We start from the raw sequence: 18,334 nt of genomic DNA, 5'->3' as shown, positions 1-18,334 counted from the left end.
ATAGCCAGGGTTTACATCAAATAAGACCATTTAAAAGTTTTGACAGCCTTTTTGTTGCTAGATTTGTTTTATAAGTTGAATATATTGTTCAGGAAGTGTTTGATCACGTTAGGCATGAGCTGCATATGACGTCAATCATTGTGAAATCAGTAATTTCTGTGACTGCGTGTTTAAATCTTCCACGATTTCCCAAACCTGAAATGCACGCAGGCACGCAAAATACTAAACACTCACACTGAACGCGTTTAAAATATACTTGAAGCTTAGTTTCTTTGGGATCGACAGCCTTAGTTTTTATACCGCGTCCATGACACGAAGGCTTCAAATTTGAAACATTAACCGGAAATGACGAACCAGCCTTTCGCGCCCTACTCTCGGTGTCCAGCACGCGCCCGGGATGACGCAACGAACTGATGGCGGCGCTTCGTCACTTCGGCAATCTTCGTGACGAGTTCGAGTCTCACCGCGTTTGGAAAATCCCTGCGCAGATACATAAAAGAGCAAAGTGGTCCAAATGGAAGCTGAAAGAAAGTTCGCCGAGATAGGCGCAGAACATACCACGAGAGCGTCAAACCCCAAACCGCCGTGACCGACATGCACGCGCACACAGGTGAGATGCCACACCCCCTCATCTCGTGCCCTTTGGGTGTGTCACGTGAAAGAATTTCCTTTTTCCCCCTGCAGTTTTCAGGCTTCTCTGCTGCTTCTTGCTTCCAAACTCGCTGCACTCGGCGCCCGCAGCCACTTGGCTGCCTCTAACAGACACTTTGGAGCGAGCCAGGATGTTGGTGGACAAAATCTCCAAAGACATCCCGGCTGTGCACGGCGCCGTGGTCAACACCGAGGTGAGCTGTGATTGTCCGGTTTGATGGGCCGCTGCATTCCTGACCTCGACTGCTTTCTTTCTCCTCAGGGTTTGACCCTTGACCTGTCCCAGCAGGCCGGCAGCCTGCAGATGTTGGCCACCTCGCTGGGCATCCCCCCCGCGCCGGTCCTCAAACCGCTGTCGGACAGCTTCACGCCGGTGAGTGCCAACCTCCTTCAGATTCTGGACCGCCAGGGTTCTCCGGGATTCTGTAGCTCCTCTTTGTCGGCCCCTGCAGGACACCTGCGTGAGCCGCATGGTAGAGGGCGGCCGGCTGTACCAGGGCCTGCTGGGAGTTTTAGCGGCACGCCTCGACGGGCTGGACGACCTATGGACAGACCTGCGAGACCTGCTGACTCAGATTGCCAAGGTAATGGAGCCCATGCGGCCTGCCTTACAATCGATGTGCTAACAGCGAGCAGCATGCTAACAGCTAGCGTGTTCCCCGACAGGTGAGGGAATTGGCCGGGTTGAGTGAGGTGGAAGTGGAGCAGAACCAAAGTGCGGACCTGGCCTCGCGTCTCCATGGCAACTACGAGCTCCAAGTGGCGGTGCATCTGACGCTGTGGCAACTGCGCTCCTTCTGTCATGACATGATACGCAGCCTGAGAGCGCTCGCCACCTACAGGCCACCGTCCTCAGTTACACAGTAAACGGACCTGATCAGACTCTGACCTGAGAGGACTACTTTTAATTTGGCAGGAAAGCCGGACTACTGAAAGACTTCTCTGCTGCCCCCTGCTGGACAGATAAGGTGGACGACGGCATGCCAGCAGCCATCTTGAACGTGAATGTTATTTATGCTATTTATTGATCCAAAAGCTCAGCCTGAGGAGCTACGATGTTAGAAGTTTCAGTGATTGACACTTCCTGTTCTTTCACAATAAGGGCCTTTTATTTCCAGTGGACGACATAACAATAAATCTTCTCCAATGGGGTCAAAAGTTAACATTGGTATCTTTTTTGTCTTCTGACCATATTTGGACATCCCGGTCAGGAGGTGGTCAGTTCCTGCGCTGCTCCTGCTCCTTCCTGCGTTGTTTCTCCTTCTGTTTCTCCATTTTGTCCAGCGCCTTCCGCTCCTTCTCAGCGGCCGCCTGCAAGGCTTTGACGCGCCGCTTGAGAGCGCCGCGGTCGGACGAACTGAGCACGCCCAGACCCTGCAACGCAGCAACGCAACACCTTCACGCTCTGTCGGTTTTTAGGAGCTTCTTCACCAGCGTTAGTGAGAAGTTACCTTCAGCTTGCTGCCGTCCAACTGAAGCAGCTGTTGTCCATCCACATCCGCAGCCCTGAATTCCGGGACGTACTGGTCCATGCTGACGTCACCGAGCCAATCGCAAACCTGCTGAGTCGTCCAAGAAGACACCTGAGAAGATGTCTCGTCGCTGGGCTGATGCACGCGTGTGGAAACATTCAGAGAATGAGGACTTGTTTGGCCCATCGGGACAAGAGCTGTGTGTGTCCTACCTCATCGGAAGACTGGGACAGCGTGTGGTATGGATGTGAGGACAGGGAGGAGGACAACTCCACGTGGGGACAGGCAGAGGGGGACGTCTGCGGAGGAGAAAACTCCTCACTGAGCGCTGACTCCTGCAGGAGACAAAGAAGACACATGTTAGCATGTAGCCACTAAAGCGAGTGCCATGTCTTCACCTGCGAGGAGGACTTGCGAGGCCTGCCAGACCCCAGTGGGATGTTCTGGGGGGAGCAGGGTGGTGTTCCAGAGGAGGAAAGAGATCCCCGACCCTCAGAGAACCAGGAGAAGGACACGAAGGACGCCGAAGCCCGAGACGGACTCTCAGACGTCTCCCTGGACAGCACAGAGAGGTCAGAAGTCAGTGGGTGTGTGTCTGTCTGAAGGGGCGGGGCCTCACCTGCTTCCCGCTGAGAGTCGCTCGCTTTTGTCCTTCTTCACTCGCAGGTAGGACCGCCTCAGAGTGACACTGACAGACCACATAACCAGTGACATCATCACAAGCATTCGCAAAGGGGAGGAGCCTGTTGCTGTGATTGACACTTCAAACGTAAACATGGCCGCCATTCTCACCCCAAATCCAGGAAGCGTCTTTTGGTTTTCTTGTCCAAGACTGGAGGACTGCCAGGGTCAGCTGGACTCGAGTCTCGACTCGGGTCGGATACTAGAACTGATGGACGCACACACATGTTATAACACTGCGTGTGCGTAGGTGTGTGCGTGCAAGTGCGTGTGTGCGTACATTCGCTGTCGGGCCTCCTGCTCCTCCTCGTGTAAACTGGCGAGACGTCGGAGGAGGACGGGCACGACTTGGATGGCGAGCTGGTGGGCGTCGCCAGAGCTTCTTGAGACGTGGCATTGGTCAGTTGGTGGTACCGCCTCCTCGGAGTGGCAGCCAATGACAGGCCTCCGTCTTCAGGCGAGCGTCGCACCTGTGACATAAAAACGGAAGTGGGCAGCCGTGTTGTTTTCAATGCGCCAGCATGCTGACCTGTGATTGGCCCACCAGTGACGTGTCGAATGAGAAGGCGGGACTTCGCACAGACAGCAGGGAATCTGGAGAAGGGGAGGAGCCTCGCATTGTCAAGCGCAAAGGAGAGTGGGCGGAGTCCTGATGCACACACATACACACTCCAGTCAGGTGACAATCACGTTGTCATTGCTGGCTAACACAAGACCATCATTCCCATGAGACCTCCTTCCTGTCCATGCTCTCGTCCCCCTCCGTGGAGCTCACGCTGTCACGGTAATGGGAGCGGGAGGGGCGCTGTCTCCTCGTCTTGACGGACAGCTGAGCCCGCCCCTTCTGGATGCTGTTGTCCAGCAGCTCGGTCTCGGGAATGGGGTCTGTCACATGATCACAAGAAACATGCGATTTAAGGCAGGCCTCCAGGGGGAGGTGCCAGAAGACACACAGCAGCTTGAAAAAAATCAAGAATTTTTTTTTTAAAGCTGCTACGACTTGAATGGACGGGGAGGGGTTCTCTCTCACACACACACACACACACCTATGAGCCCCTCCATGAAGGAACAACAGACTTGGCTGAACTTTAGCAAAAGACGCTAGCTCGTCACGTGGTGGGCGCGACTCACCGAACACGCTGTCGCTCTCCTCAAGGTTGGCGGACATGACTCAGGGCTTTCTACAACACACAGGTCGCGTGGTCATGTGACAGGCAGCGCTTTTTTTGTATGATGTTAGCCTAGCCTAGCATCAGTCAGACATATTAGGGGTGGGCCCAGGATGGCTCTTCAGAGGTCAGCCGGGGTGGCGAGACGACTGCACGGACGTCAGGGCGGGGGCAGCGGTCGAGCGAGGCAGCGAGGACTGCAGTAGACAGAGAGAGACACACACAACAGGAAGTGCAAACATGCTGACGTCATGCCATGTTGTCAGCTGATCAGCCATCTGCACGTGCACACGCATGTTGCTGTCATCCATGGATCTGATCATGCCATGTCACGTGACGATGCATCAACACGCACACACACACACACACACACACCTACACACACACACACTGATGATGATGAGGAGGAATTGGACTTACTTCATGGCACTTCAGTCTGATGGATGCTGACAGCTGGAGGCGGGATGCTGCCTCCCGGACACTCAGCACAACAGTGCGTCGTGCACGCGCGACAGACGGCAGGACCGAACCATCGAGAGTGGGGAGGGGGGGCGCGAGGAGGGGGAGGAACGTGAAGATGAAAATGTATCGGAAGTGTGGTGATGTTACTGCATGAATGTCGTCGCTGGTTTCTTTTTTGCTTCCTAATCTTCCTCCGTCCTAGTCTTGCTTTGGATCGCTCACGTCACGTGGGTGCTGCAGTAGCAGCACTGTGCGGCCAGAGGGCGCTGTTGGCGCCATACAATGAAGCAGCAGGAAGCAGGAAGTGGTCTGTGGCAGCTTGACGCTAGGAGGGCTGAGGCAAGTTGAGACGAGCAGGTCAGAGTGGGCGGGGCCAAAAGAAAGGAACCTGTTCCAGTGAGTTTGGACTCACCCTTCAAGAACATACAGAACCGATACGGCATGCTTTTTACTGGTACTTCTTCTTGGACCGTCATGACAGGTAAAACAATGTTTACTCTGCTTACTATTTACTCCACATACTGGATAACGATCGATTGATCGATATATCTAGCAAGCTAGCTATCGATCTACCTAGCTAGCTAACTGTGTGCGCGCGTTTCCTGTTATGTGTAAAGTTAGTTGACAAAGAAAGAAGAAAGAAAGAAGACGTTTCTTGGTCACTACAAAACTTTGAGCTCCTTTGCTTTCAGCTCCTGCGTGTACGTACGTACGTGCATGTGCGTGTGCGTGGTTGGAATGTGTGGTTGGGTGTGTTTAGTTGAGAAGCTTCAACTTCCACACGACATTTAGATGAAAGAACACACAGTGTACTGCAAGCACTACTTTAATCCCAAGCAGAGGCATAGCAGCAGCACTACTACTAGTACGAGCTTTGTTGTACTACTTGTTTGTATAAGTCCTGGACTTGTTTTGGGGAAGTCATCGTCCAGACCCTTGGTGTCCAGGCTGAGAGTCCAGGGGTCCTGGAGGACTTCTTGAGAGTCACGGTTGCTATGCAACCTGCCGTGTGATGGACAGGTGTTGACAGCCAATCATAGCGCAGCAAAGTCACTCGACACTTTCAAAGTCGATTTGTTTGTTGTGGCCCACCGCGCTCAGAGGCCAAAGGTCGTTCGTTCTATGGCAGATGATGAGTGTTGATGTTTGTTTTGATGATTGACAGCGTGTGTGTGTGTGTGTGTGTGTGTGTGTGTGTTTGTGCGTTCGTGTATGCATGTATGTATGTATGTATGTATGTATGTATGTATGTATGTATGTATGTATGTGTGTGTGCGTGTGTGTCTCAGGTGTGTCAGACTGGCCTGCTCCTCCTTGTGTGTTTACCTATCCCATGACCACACCCTCCCCACAGGCTGGACACACACACACGCATACATGCACATACTGTGTCATGTATTCCAACATGCATAAGAACACATAATGCTACTACATTACTTACTACATGAGAAAAGTCAAGCAAAAAGCTGTTGAAGCAGTCAAAACTATTGTGTGACAAAGACAGGAAACACACGCACACACACACACACACACACAAAGTGACACTTTGAACTCTGGACTGTGGACAAAGAGTAACATAACAGAACACAGTGTGTGTGTGTGTGTGTGTGTGTGTGTGTGTCATGTCAGGGAGGGACGGTGTCCAGTGGGCGGGGCTTACAACAGACAGGAAGCAGACACTTCCCTTTGTAAACAAAACAAGGCTGAGATCCACCTCCTGCTATTGTTCTGTGTGTGTGTGTGTGTGTGTGTGTGTGTGATAGACTATATCATATTTTCAGACATATGTGATTTTTGACGTAAAGTAAAGAAGTATTTGTTCTTTGAGTGAGCTCAGAGCAAAGAGCGAAGGTGGTCATTGCCGTACAGCGCTTTGCTGTGGACGTGTCGTGACAGGAAGAAGGCGAGCGAGTCGAACATTCCATTTACGTTTCGAGACACGCCAAGGTGACACGAGATGTGCTTCCTGTTTCTTGAAGGAAGCTGATGATCAGTCTTGACCTTCCACCTGTCCATCAACCTGAGGGGCGTTTCCACCATGGCAAAGACGTCCGCCTTACTTGGCAGAGGTGAGTTCACTTTGGCTGTTTACATTAGCATTAGCATTTGTGTCAAAGAGTGGTGCAGGCTAACAAGCAGCACTAACGTGTACGTACGGTATGTAGCATTAGCAGCAGGGTTGCTAGTTGCATTAGTGTGACCCCATCATTGTGTTCTGTGCCATCTTGAAGGTTTGGGTCTGGTCCTGGTGGAGTTTCAGTATGAGTACCAGGGTCGGGACGGGTCGTTGATCTCTATTAAACCCAATGAACGCTACGTCCTGCTGGCCAAGACTAACGAGCACTGGTGGCAGGTCCGAAGTGACCACGCCTCCAAGCCGTTCTACATCCCAGCCAAGTACGTCAAGGAGCTGCCGCCGGACTTTCCTTCACCTCTCGACTTTGCCGACCCACCCACTTCTGAAGGTGCACTGATTCCTGCAGCGGTGCCGGTTCCCGTTCCTGTTCCTGTCCCAAAGGCTCTGGAGGAGCCTGCCGGGACCAGAACCAAACCCAGTGATGAGGTTACTATCCGGCTCAAACCGGAGGCCTCAGGTGGGTACCGGAAGACTGAGAACCGCATGTCCACGTTTGGTGTTCCACTGGACTTCCATGAACCCTCGTTGCCGGTTGCTCCAGGACCGCGGAATTCTACCATCCCTCTTAGTCCTGACACCGGTCCCGAGACCCCCAGCAAAAAGACGCTTGATGATCAGAGGGACTCTGGGAAATCTCGCGTTCCGAGTTTCAGCCCAGCCGACCCCACGTTCACAGCCCGGCCCCACGTGCAACCCATCCCTGTGGAGACGCCCGTGGTCCCTGGGGCGCCCGCCCACGACGACCTCCAGGGTGCAGAAGATCAGGAGGCCTCGATGGAGGAGGAGGAGGAAGTCGTCGCAGAGGAGGAGTCCAGCGGCCCAGAGAGTGTCAACGAGGAGGACCCTCCTAAAGAGGAGGATTCCAACCACATCTATGAGTCCATCCAAGACCTCAACCTGGACCTGGCAGCCCTCACCAGACCAGAGAGTCCTGATCCTGGTCCTGGACCTCCCACCATAGAGGTGAGTGTCAGTTTTGACCTCGCTGACCCTGACTGATCATGGCTGTGGTATGAACTTTGACCCGAGAAGATGGCTGGCTGTGTTTCCATGGCGACCATCTTGTTGATGTTGCTGTGGGCATGGCTAACTGTCTGCTGGGAAAAGGAAGTATTGATATCCTGTTCAACCCTTCACTGTAGGCCCCACCCACCTACGCCCCTCCACCGCTGTCTGACTCCACCCCATCTACCACAGACTACACCCCCTCTGCCCCTCATTTGATGAGCCCTGCCTCCCCCCTCAGCCCTCAGGATGGATGGCAGGTCAGTGGCCTTTGACCCCGCGAGCTGGCACTAAAAGGACAAAGTAGATGAAGAGAAATGTCATCTTTCACATAAACAATAAATAATAAACAATAAATATCATCTTGCACATAAACAATAAATAATAAATATCATCTTTGACATAAACAAAAAGTATCATCGTACACATAAACAGTAAATATATTTTGACATTAATAAATATCTTATCTATAAAATATCTATAAAGAATAAATGTATATTTGACATGTTGCATGATGCATACTAAATAAGATTTACAGCTTTGGGGTGGGGGCTGTGGCTTATGAATATTGACACACACTCTTGCAACTGTAATGTGATCACTCCTCTATGCTTACACGTGTACAGTGTGCGTGTGTGTGTGTGTGTGTGTGCGCAGACACGGAGATAATGACTGAATGAGTTAAAATAATAATGATATGTTAGAGAATATAATAATACAAAACATAATCATGCAAGAACATTTGAACTTCACAATAAGACCACATAACACTCAGTAAGATGAGCTTTTATTGTGAAAGGTCATACTTCCGAGTGATCTTGCAGGTGTACACGGACCAGGATAGCGGGAAAGTCTTTTACTTCCATCCCATCACCCGACAGACCACCTGGTCCGACCCGCGTGGTCCCCAACCCTCCTCGCCTGCAGACTCGGACCCACCTGAGGGGCTGCTGTCCCCCGCCTCCTCTCAGGTAAAAAAGAATAAGTCATGAAATAGGAAAGGAGATCCTGGAAGTGAGCATCTTTTCCCACGCAGGCAAGTTGTGGCTCACCTTGGGAGCAGGTGCTGGACCCGACCTCAGGCCGCTTCTACTACTACAACCCTACGTCAGGGGCCACGTCCTGGACCGCACCCCCGCTATCCTCCCCACTGGGACCCTCAGACGATGGCCCGGTACGAGCCCTCTGTCACAGGTCATGCCTGTCATGTTGCCAATCCTGATTTGTTTTGTGTGTGCGTGTGCTTGAAACTGAAGCCCCCCCTGCCAGAAGAAGATTATCCCATGGACTCGCACGATGACACCGTGTTTTCTACGGTACAGCACACACACACTCTCACACACACACACTGGTCATGTTTGACGAAGTAAACGGCATCTGGCCGTGTTTGCACGTTTCGGTTTTGTTTTGCAGTCCCCCCATGCTAGGCAACATGTGATTCCCAGAGCTCATGTGGATTTGAGGGATGGGGTGGGCCCCCAGTGGGGTGTGGGGAATGGCATGGTGGAGGACAGAGGCTGGAGACACAGCGTCGCTGAGGACGTGAGTCCAAGTTGGAGGGTGTGGTCCAATCAAATGGCAGCATGCTTACGGCTGACTGGCGCCTCCTGGTGGATGGATGAAACATCCTTTTCTCTTTCTTGGTTAGATGCTTGTTTCCCGCCACTTGAAGAACATGTCTGACATCACTGAGGCCAGGAGAGACTCTCCAGAGAGTCCACAGGTACATACACACACACGCACACACACTTGCACACACCTGGGTGGTGAGCTCACCATGCTATCGTGTGTCAAGCTCTTCCTCAGGAGGAATCTGTCCAATCGCAGCACAGACTCCCAGCAGGTAAATGCAGGTCCTGGGCTCTGATTGGCCGCTCAGGTGTGTTGTGGTTTTGGTGCTTGTGGTTGCTATGGGAACGAGCTACACTCACCCACTGCCAGCAACTAACAACAAACTAACATTTTGGGGGATTTGTTGGGTTGTGAGGGAGACCCCCGTCATGCCCATGCTCATGATGCTTACTGGAACCAGTCTGGTAGAAATACACTTCCTTGTCATGTGACTTCCTGTGTGTGCCTACAGGGACACCTGCTGGAGAAAGCTGGAATCATCAACAAGACCAAAGTGGTCGACAACGGCAAGAAGATCCGGTGAGACTTTGTGTGTGTCATGACGCGTGTTGGCGTTACGTTTAACTTGCGCTGTCCTGCACAGGAAGAACTGGAGTCAGTCGTGGACCGTCCTGCATGGAGGAATCCTCACATTCCACAGGGACCCCAAATCTGCTCCCAGCGGGAACATGGTAAGAAGACACTTTCACCTCTGACCTTTCAGAGGTTACCTGTAACAAGTTCACAACATGATGTGCATGATGTGCCCCACCTCCCACCTCCCAGGCCAAAGCCTCACAAATAGTTCCAGAATACACGGTAGAGCTGAGAGGAGCGTCGATCGGCTGGGCCTCTAAGGACAAGTCCTCTAAGAAGAACGTGCTGGAGGTAAGCTGTGTTGCCATGGTTACAGCTTCAGCTGTGTATTGGCCGTTTGCCATGGTTACTGTTACAAAGGCCACAACGTCACCGTTGTTACTTATTATTTCACCGATAGCGTTTTCATCAAGGATTGAGATCTGGTACTTTATGTGATGGTCCTTGAACGCCCCACTGTTACATGCTACGGGAAACAACAGCCAAGTTCCAGCATGGCTTTCTCCCAACGCTGCCACACATGGACCGTCTGTTTTCCCTTTCATCTTTCTTCCCAAACTGCGACGCTGTGTGTAAAAGCAAAAAGATACTTTATCCTTCCCCAACAGCGCAACGTGGAAACTCAGTAGGTGTAGGTCACGCAGGAACTGTTACGTCATGTACTTACCTCACTTTGCTGCATTCAAGGACTGCCTCAAAGGAAAACACTATCAGTGAAACATAAAGAAACCATAAACATGTCATATTTTCACACAATAAACATAACATTTTCATCTAATAAACTTGTAACATGTTCATATAATAAAAATTTAATATTTTCATAGTTCCAGTGTGTGTTTTGTGTGTGTGTGTGTGTGCGCGCAGCTGAGGACTCGTCAAGGTTGTGAGTACCTGATGCAATACGACACAGAGAGCATCATCAGTGATTGGCTGAAAGTCATACAAGACACCATCAGACAGCTGGTATGCGCACACACCCATCCACACGTGCACATCAGTGAAGAGTAACCGCTATGGAGGTGTGTGCTTCAGGAACAGGAACATGTGTCAGATGACGAGGATGAGGCATCTTCGGACAAAGAGGACAAAGACCGGAAAAGGATGAGTGAGTCCGACGCACACGTCGAGACACGCCCCTCGGCTGTGGACGCCATCCTCCTCGCTCACACGTGAGCTGGCGGTTAGGCGGAAGCCAGCGGAGTGACTTCCTGTGTTGTCCTGTGTGTTGGCAGGCACCAGGAGCTTGTTGGGCGCCGACTCGGAGCAGACGCGCGTTCGAACCAAACTGCGACGCTTCTTACAGCGCAGACCCACCCTGCAGAGCGTCAAGGAGAAAGGCTACATACGAGGTGAGCGCACCGTGTGAGCGCACCATGTGACCACTTGCATGTCATGTGTTTGCTGCGTGTGTGCAGAAAACATGTTCGGCTGCCATCTTGACACGCTGTGTCACAGGGAAAATGCCACCACGCCCAAATTCATGGAGAAATGCATCCGAGCAGTGGACAGGAGAGGTAGCTTCCTCTTCCTCGTGCTGATTCTTCTTCCTCTTCATCAAGCGTGTGTGTGCACCTATAGGCCTTGACGTGGACGGGATCTACCGAGTGAGCGGAAACCTTGCAGTGATCCAGAAGCTGCGACATAAAGCGGATCATGGTGACCTCATCTCTCTTGATGTTTACATGGTTCCTTAGCTAACATTAACATCAATCTACTTCTTCTTTCTCTTCCTCCTTCTTCTTCTTCTGTAGAGGAGCACCTGGACCTGGAGGACGGTCAGTGGGAGGACATCCACGTGATCACCGGAGCACTCAAGCTTTTCCTCAGGGAGCTTCCTGAGCCGCTCTTCCCCTTCAGCTTCTTCGACAAGTTCATCGCCGCCATCCGTCAGCGTGCACACCTTTGCCACACATGGTCATTGTCACGTGACGTCAGAGCGTGTATGTAACCTCAGCTGTTTGTCTTGTGTCCCAGCAGAAGTTCCAGACTACTGCCTGAGGGTGTCCTACATGACGGACCTGGTGCGCTCACTGCCTCTGCCCAACCACGACACCATGGAGCTGCTCTTCAAACATCTTCGCAGGCACGAGCAGGCCGTCAATCACACACCGACACGCCCCCAGCTTCCTCACTTTGATCTTGTCACCCGCCTCTCCGCAGGGTGATCGAGCACAAAGAGTCCAACAGGATGTCTGTGCAGAGCGTCGCCATCGTGTTTGGGCCCACTTTGCTTCGCCCCCAGATGGAGTCGGCCAACATGACGATCCACATGGTCTTCCAGAGCCAGATAGTGGAGCTAATGCTCAACGAGTTCCATACTGTCTTCGTGCAAAGGTAGCGCAGGCAGACTCAGATGCAGCTGCCACGGAACGTTCCAGGACCCTCAAAAGAACACCGTGACAGGTGCTCACATGAGCGGACGCAATTGGAACATCTGTGAATTCTAAGATGGAGCCACTCGAACAATGGCACATGCCCAACGCAGTGACTTGCCCTCATCTTTAGGACCCAAACAAGCACCACATACTTCTAGAACCTCACAGGACTCAACAAACATACCACTGGCCTGGACGTGATCTTCAAGTGCACCTTTTGAAGAAAAACATCAGAACCTCGTCGAACCACTGCCTCTCCTTTTTGGAAACTCTTGAGGAAGAGGAGATGGAAACGGAAATGCTGAGTCATATGGCCTCGTATGAAATGCATAAAATCAGAGACGTTATTACACGGCTGACAAGACAGAATGACACTTGTTTTATTGGGCAATGATTCTGGAGAGCAAAAACATTAAAGTCTTAGAAAATACTGATTTTATTCCATTTCCAATCTCTCATCCAACATGGCACAGTTCAACTTCAGTACTGATCTCAATTATAAACCATAATGTAACATTGTTAAATAAAAAACTTAATTTATGGATGACATTAAAAATATATATTCTTTGTGCAAACAATGAGCGAGGCGAATGATAAAGAAAAGCACCTCATGCACAACCTGAACCAGCGCGTCAAATACGACACTTTTGGACTCTTCTAGTTTCCATACAACCTGCCGGTTGTCGTGGAAACGTTTTGTTTTGCTTGTTTGAAGACGCAAGTACGAGCGCCTAACACGAAGAAGTAGAACTGCTTTCGGTAACAGGTTTGCAATAAGATAAATCTGGCGTCAAACAAGCCGTTTATTTTTACAGGTTAGTGTAGAAGCTAACGTTAAACAGAATTAGTTTGCTTTTACAGGTTAGCATAAATGCTAACATTAAACAGCATTAATTTACTTACAGGTTAACATAAATCTAAAGTCAAACAGCATTCGTTTACTTGCACAGGTTAGCATAGAGGCTAACGTTAAACAGCATTAATTTGCTTTTAGCAGTGAGTCTACAAGTGGTTTAGTTGGGGCTAATTTTCGCGGTAATATGACATCTTGTGTTGCCTTTGTAAACAAGCCAGGCCGCCATCCTTAAGAAGTCATGTTGTTGTGTGACGTCACCAGGTGATGGCCCAGCGTGACGTAATCGACTTTTCCGCCTTGGAAAAGGAGTTGCGAACGAGTGTCGAGTCGGAACGGAAATACAAACGAGAGAACGACGCGAAGCTGAGAGCCGTCAGTCAGGGGGTGTCCTCCTACCAGCAGTTCAGGTCAGGGCAACCTTTGACCCCCACCCCCTGCTGGGTGCTTTACTTTACCGGGACCTAGAAATGTTTGGAATAAAATCTTTTTATTTTAGAGACATCGTCCTGTCCTGTCACCTGAGACCACTACAGCGCCATGACAAGAACCCAAGCAAACAACCTTGGAACCCCCTACTGGGCCCCCACACCAGCACGCACGTGCCCCCTGAACCTGAATAGCGCCAGCACGTGACCCTTAACCAGTACTAGTGCCAACGTGCATGTGAAAGAACATTAAAATTTTTAAAAAGTAAAAAGTTGTAATTCCTCAATAGAATAAATGAAATGTTTAATAAACAAGCCAAACTGATATTTGACCAGCAGGCGGCGCTGCCGAAACGTCCATGTTCAAACCTAACATGAACGCGCGTGATTTTGAGCGTGCGTGCACGCACGTGAGAGGAGGAAGACAGAAAGCTAACGTTCAAAGAGGACGACATCTCACTCGGACCTGTATTGAGCACGACCTTTTGCCCAAGACACGATCTATGAACGGGACAGGTGCCTAGCACACACCGGACATCATCTTCATCATCGTTGCTCGTTCACACCGTCTCTTCATTTTTATTTGTGTGTGTAGTTTGTGTTTCTTACTTCCAAAAAGAAAAAGATGATGATGAAGGAGGAAGTCATGAAAATCCTCAACGAGGCTCCCAACGCAAGAAAACTACTTCTGGAAAACTACAACAATCTCCTAAACGTGGCCGACTACTGCTACAACAACTACACACAGCAACAGGCTAGTACTACTAATACTACGTCTATCTTACTACTGCTATTAACACTGCAGGCAAGTACTACTAATACATCTAACTACTGCTATACACACAACAGGCTAGTATTACTAATACTACATCTATGTTACTACTGTTACAACAATACCACATCTATGTTAGTACTGCTACAACTACACACAACAGGCTAGTACTGGTACTACAGCTATCTTACTACTGTTACAACAATACTACATCTGTGGTACTACTGCTACAACAACTACACACAACAGGCTAGTAGTGCTAATACTACTACTCCATCTACTCCGCACAATAGGCTAGTACTACTACTACTACTACATCTATGTTACTACAACAAGAGGCTAGTAGTACTACAAATACAACTACTACTACATCTATGTTGCTACTCCTACATCATCTACGCACAACAGGCTAGTAGTAGTAGTACTACTACTACACACAGCAACAGGCTAGTACTACTAATACTAGAAATACATCTACAGTATGTTACTCCTGCTAAAACAACTTGATACAAGAGGCTAGTACTACAACTACTACATGTATATTGGTACTGCTACTTTCATTCCTAGGTTAGTACATGTGGGTTAGTAATAGGTAGTACATGCATTAGTACTGGAAAGATGTTTAGTAATGCTAAGCTAGGCTAAGGTGGTTTGATCATGTGACAGTCGAGCGATGGCAGCTTGAAGGCGCTGGAGGAGACCAAGAACCTGACGGCACAGTCGCTGGCGAGCATCGCCTACCAGATTAGCACCTTGGCTACTAGCGTGCTAAGTCTGCTGGACGCGCAGACCAGTCAGCTTCGCCACATGGAGTCTTCCATCAATCTGATTGGTCAGGTCAGTCTATCCTGTGTTTGGCTTCTCGATTACCTACAGCACACAAGTACTATACTTCCCATCATGCACTAGCATAACACTCATTCAGCATCCTTACACTGCTTGTCTCATTCCGCTTATCATCCTTACACTTGCTTGTCTCATTCCACCTCCGCCTAACCAGGGCGCCAGAAGAGTGTGAATGTGCAATCATCATCATGAAAAGAATAAAAAGTAGATGAAAGTGTTTTATTTTCTGCCTGTGCTGCTTTTAATGCCACTTATTAATTCCAGACGGACTGACGTATAAACATAGATGGAATGATTGGTAGATGTGGTGCACGTATCAATCATGCGTACCTTTTGCTCTCCGTCAACATCAGTCGGTGGAGATGCACCGTGAGAAAGTTTCTCGCAGAGAAATCAGCATCTTCACGGCGGTCAGACGGGTCCCACGCGGCCCGAAGATCCTCCCGCCTCCCCAGCCTGCTGTTGGCTCGCAGCCCCGTCCTCCGTACAGCCGCCGTCCAATCAGTTACCAGCAGCTGGACAACGTGGGTCACGGCATGAAGGTGAGCACGTGTCACATGACATCATTAGTATTCAAGCACAAAACACCAAGACAAACAAGCAGAAGAGTGACCATGCTAACAGGAAGTGGCGACTGCTGCAGGAAGCTCAACTTCCTGTTCTGTCTTGACACCGTCTGTCTCTTTTTAATTCATCAACATGACGTACTACACACACACAAATACACACATGCATGTTTGCCTTTGTGATCCAGCTTCCATGAAAGTGTTTCACACACACACACACACACATACACACCTTTGTTGAGCGTGGGAAAATGTTTGGAGAGGCTCATTAGCCTGAGACTGAGGCTTCATTCATACTGGACCCCCCTCCCCCTTGTTTTCCATCCTCCCACAGCTCCCTGGGAAACAATGGGAGCGCGCAGGAAGCATCCGGAAGCAGGGAGCCTCCATCAGGTGGGCTTTTATTCCCGTGCCAGACTCCTCCTGCTGCAACAACTTTTCTATTGCTCTGCTTTGCCTTGCAGGACCAGCAAGTCTCCAGAGGCCATCCAGTGTCCGCTGGCGCCCCCTGGTGGCAGGTATCATGCTCATCCATGCAGAGACTGAAGATAAGATTTATTTCGCCTCATTCACTCCTTGCGTCAGCAAATATTCTTCTGTCTTTAAGCTCCACTTTTGGGAAACCTGTGGCTCCGCCCACCATCCCTACCACCTGGCAGGCTCCACCTGAAGGTGACATCATCACCACACCAGCTGATGACACTCCGCCCCCTCCGCCCCCTCCGCCCCCTCCGCCCAACTCTTCTGAGATGCCGATGGCTCTGCCCCCTCCACCCGACTCCTCTGAGATGCCGATGGCTCCGCTCCCTCCACCCGACTCCTCTGAGATGCTGATGGCTCCGCCCCCTCCAGCCAACTTTTCTGAGATGCTGATGGCTCCGCCCCCTCCACCCGACTGCAGGCTGCCCGTGGCTCCGCCCCTTCCATCTGATTGCGGGATGCCGGTTGCTCCACCCCTTCCACCCTCTGAGATGGTCCTACCTCTGACTCCGCCCTTATGTCTGGAGACAGGTGAGGATGGTGTGATGTTTGCAGCCTGTCACCATGGTAACCTTGACTACGTTGTGTGTGTTTGCCCAGTGGTGGAGGAGAGCAGCCTCCCCCCGCCATCACCCCCTCCCACTGATGACGACGCCTTTCATCCGCTGTCCAATGATGACTCAGAGCTTCCGGCCCCACCCCCATCAAGCCAGGAAGTAGACGGTAGCAATTATCATCATTACATGCACATGGGTTGAGTGAGGTGTTCATGGGCCAATCAGAGCTTTGCTGCGGCTTGTGGGTGGGGTATCCATCAGGTGTGTTTGGTTCTGCAGCATCCCTCCTCGCCGGAAGGAGTCGCCAGCGCCGCTCGCCTCCCCCTGCTCGCTCCCTCTCTCTGAGGGTCCGCCACCGCCACACTCGCTCTCTCTTTCTGCCCGCAGTCCAATCACGTAAGCTTGTCCGGCAGAAGCTCAGAGGTCGTGGAGAAAGTTCCAGGCTGATCAGAACTTTCCACAGCTCAGAGCATAGATTGTTAACAATGAAGAGTATCACTTGTGACCCGCTTTCTCTGTGTGTCAGTGATGATCCCCCCTCCACCCCCTTATCCTCCCCCGCGTGCCCCCCCCCAGCCTCTTGCTGCCTCCTCGCAGCGGTTCTGCCTCCCTGCTCGCTTGGAGCACCTGGGTAAGAGCAAGGTTCTGGTAGTCTTAGTTGGACATCTAATGAGTTTCCTGCTCAAGCCCCGCCCTCTTGTACCTTACCAGCCAATCAAATGGCCTGTGCTGTTTTCTCAGATCTGGAAGTGACGATCTTCCCGCCTCCTCCCCTGTTGGACAGCCAGGCTGCTGTGGATGCCTCGGCCCCAGTGGAGAAGCAGGACAGTGGCACCCCCCCACATTACCTGGAGAAAGGTACTGCAGCTCTCACGCCACCGCCCCCCCACCCCCACCCCCCCAGCAACGCATAACAGTGGTGATGTTGTTGTTTGGCCAGTGGTGGCGCTGTACTGCTATGACGCCTTCAAGCCACACCACCTGTCAATCACCCAGGGTGACGTCATCTACCTGATGCATCGCCATGACAACGGATGGTATGAGGGCATCCTTAACGGCAAGCAAGGATTCTTCCCCAAGAATTATGTCCAATCCTGTGACTAGTTTGAAGCTCCGCCGCCTCACTTGCTAACCTGTTGTGTTCATTTTCTTTATGCCGAGTGCCCGCCCCTTTCTGCAGCTGTCAATCAAATCCATCTTGTGTCAAGACATGAAAAGTTTTTATTACTTCTTGCTCAGCAAATAAAAATAAATACAATCCATCAATAAATAAATAAATAAATAAATAAATAAGCAGTAGAAAAGCGTCAAAGGGGGAGGTGGCGCCGCCTGCTGGTGGTGGATGAACATCACACGGCGGCGACGAGCAAGTGTAACTGCTGCAGATGCAGTTTACTTTCACTACGCAACGACTCCCATGATGCACTGCTGCCTTCCTGCAAACACACACACATACACATGCAGCACTTCAATACACACATGCAGTACTTCACGATCACAGTATTCGGACTGTGGCGAACACTTGTAAGACAATACTTTTGACAGGCAAGGGAATGAGAGTATTTAGAGTGTGGATGAGTATTCTTGTAATCAGAGTATTTAGAGTGGGATTGTGAATACTTTTCATGGGAGTACTTCTAAGAGTAGATTGTTGATGTGTATTCTTGTGTGT

At 50.7% G+C, this 18,334-nt stretch overlaps 5 protein-coding genes across 12 annotated transcripts; 4 read left to right on the top strand and 1 right to left on the bottom strand.

Moving 5' to 3' along the window:
- The first annotated feature begins 377 nt into the window (after window positions 1-377).
- LOC129170914 (uncharacterized) lies at window positions 378-1,935 on the top strand. The gene is made up of 5 exons (XM_054759056.1): window positions 378-610; window positions 685-845; window positions 914-1,024; window positions 1,104-1,235; window positions 1,318-1,935. The coding sequence occupies exons 1-5, from the start codon at window positions 595-597 to the stop codon at window positions 1,516-1,518; spliced, it is 621 nt and encodes a 206-aa protein (XP_054615031.1). The 5' UTR covers window positions 378-594; the 3' UTR covers window positions 1,519-1,935.
- samd14 (sterile alpha motif domain containing 14) lies at window positions 1,720-4,694 on the bottom strand. 4 transcript variants are annotated; one of them, XM_054759044.1, is made up of 11 exons: window positions 4,394-4,692; window positions 3,936-3,985; window positions 3,538-3,689; window positions 3,334-3,453; window positions 3,085-3,274; window positions 2,916-3,012; window positions 2,743-2,811; window positions 2,522-2,678; window positions 2,336-2,458; window positions 2,103-2,258; window positions 1,720-2,025 (listed from the first exon to the last, which is right to left on the bottom strand). In XM_054759044.1, the coding sequence occupies exons 2-11, from the start codon at window positions 3,970-3,972 to the stop codon at window positions 1,870-1,872; spliced, it is 1,257 nt and encodes a 418-aa protein (XP_054615019.1). In that variant the 5' UTR covers window positions 3,973-3,985; window positions 4,394-4,692; the 3' UTR covers window positions 1,720-1,869. The 4 variants fall into 4 exon arrangements, with proteins under 4 accessions (XP_054615019.1, XP_054615018.1, XP_054615020.1 ...); XM_054759043.1 differs by having other exon boundaries at window positions 3,936-4,170; window positions 4,394-4,691; XM_054759045.1 differs by having other exon boundaries at window positions 3,349-3,453; window positions 3,936-4,170; window positions 4,394-4,691.
- Window positions 4,528-12,582, top strand: arhgap27l (Rho GTPase activating protein 27, like). Its single transcript, XM_054759034.1, has 21 exons — window positions 4,528-4,916; window positions 6,415-6,504; window positions 6,667-7,535; window positions 7,715-7,837; window positions 8,402-8,548; window positions 8,614-8,751; window positions 8,834-8,893; window positions 8,991-9,119; window positions 9,226-9,300; window positions 9,373-9,420; window positions 9,661-9,728; window positions 9,793-9,880; window positions 9,975-10,076; window positions 10,650-10,748; window positions 10,818-10,890; window positions 11,018-11,134; window positions 11,201-11,299; window positions 11,364-11,441; window positions 11,537-11,671; window positions 11,763-11,868; window positions 11,946-12,582. Exons 2-21 carry the CDS (start codon window positions 6,474-6,476, stop codon window positions 12,121-12,123), a joined length of 2,763 nt encoding a protein of 920 aa, XP_054615009.1. The 5' UTR covers window positions 4,528-4,916; window positions 6,415-6,473; the 3' UTR covers window positions 12,124-12,582.
- A 184-nt stretch (window positions 12,583-12,766) lies between these two features.
- ccdc103 (coiled-coil domain containing 103) lies at window positions 12,767-13,781 on the top strand. 3 transcript variants are annotated; one of them, XM_054759057.1, is made up of 3 exons: window positions 12,767-12,926; window positions 13,278-13,423; window positions 13,513-13,781. In XM_054759057.1, exons 2-3 carry the CDS (start codon window positions 13,281-13,283, stop codon window positions 13,634-13,636), a joined length of 267 nt encoding a protein of 88 aa, XP_054615032.1. In that variant the 5' UTR covers window positions 12,767-12,926; window positions 13,278-13,280; the 3' UTR covers window positions 13,637-13,781. The 3 variants fall into 3 exon arrangements, with proteins under 3 accessions (XP_054615032.1, XP_054615033.1, XP_054615034.1); XM_054759058.1 differs by having other exon boundaries at window positions 12,801-12,919; XM_054759059.1 differs by lacking the exon at window positions 12,767-12,926 and adding an exon at window positions 13,164-13,195.
- Window positions 13,782-13,809: 28 nt separating this feature from the next.
- LOC129170908 (ABI gene family member 3-like) lies at window positions 13,810-17,791 on the top strand. Of its 3 annotated transcripts, none has more exons than XM_054759040.1 (12): window positions 13,810-13,957; window positions 14,037-14,195; window positions 14,880-15,050; window positions 15,413-15,601; window positions 15,960-16,018; window positions 16,090-16,143; window positions 16,233-16,636; window positions 16,706-16,828; window positions 16,942-17,058; window positions 17,189-17,293; window positions 17,404-17,520; window positions 17,603-17,791. In XM_054759040.1, exons 2-12 carry the CDS (start codon window positions 14,067-14,069, stop codon window positions 17,764-17,766), a joined length of 1,632 nt encoding a protein of 543 aa, XP_054615015.1. In that variant the 5' UTR covers window positions 13,810-13,957; window positions 14,037-14,066; the 3' UTR covers window positions 17,767-17,791. The 3 variants fall into 3 exon arrangements, with proteins under 3 accessions (XP_054615015.1, XP_054615014.1, XP_054615016.1); XM_054759039.1 differs by having other exon boundaries at window positions 16,924-17,058; XM_054759041.1 differs by lacking the exons at window positions 16,942-17,058; window positions 17,189-17,293.
- Window positions 17,792-18,334: the final 543 nt, after the last annotated feature.

Source organism: Dunckerocampus dactyliophorus, chromosome 18 (assembly GCF_027744805.1).
Source record: "Dunckerocampus dactyliophorus isolate RoL2022-P2 chromosome 18, RoL_Ddac_1.1, whole genome shotgun sequence".
In the NCBI taxonomy this organism is placed as follows: Eukaryota; Metazoa; Chordata; class Actinopteri; order Syngnathiformes; family Syngnathidae; genus Dunckerocampus; species Dunckerocampus dactyliophorus.
This window is presented reverse-complemented; position numbering and strand designations above follow the sequence as displayed.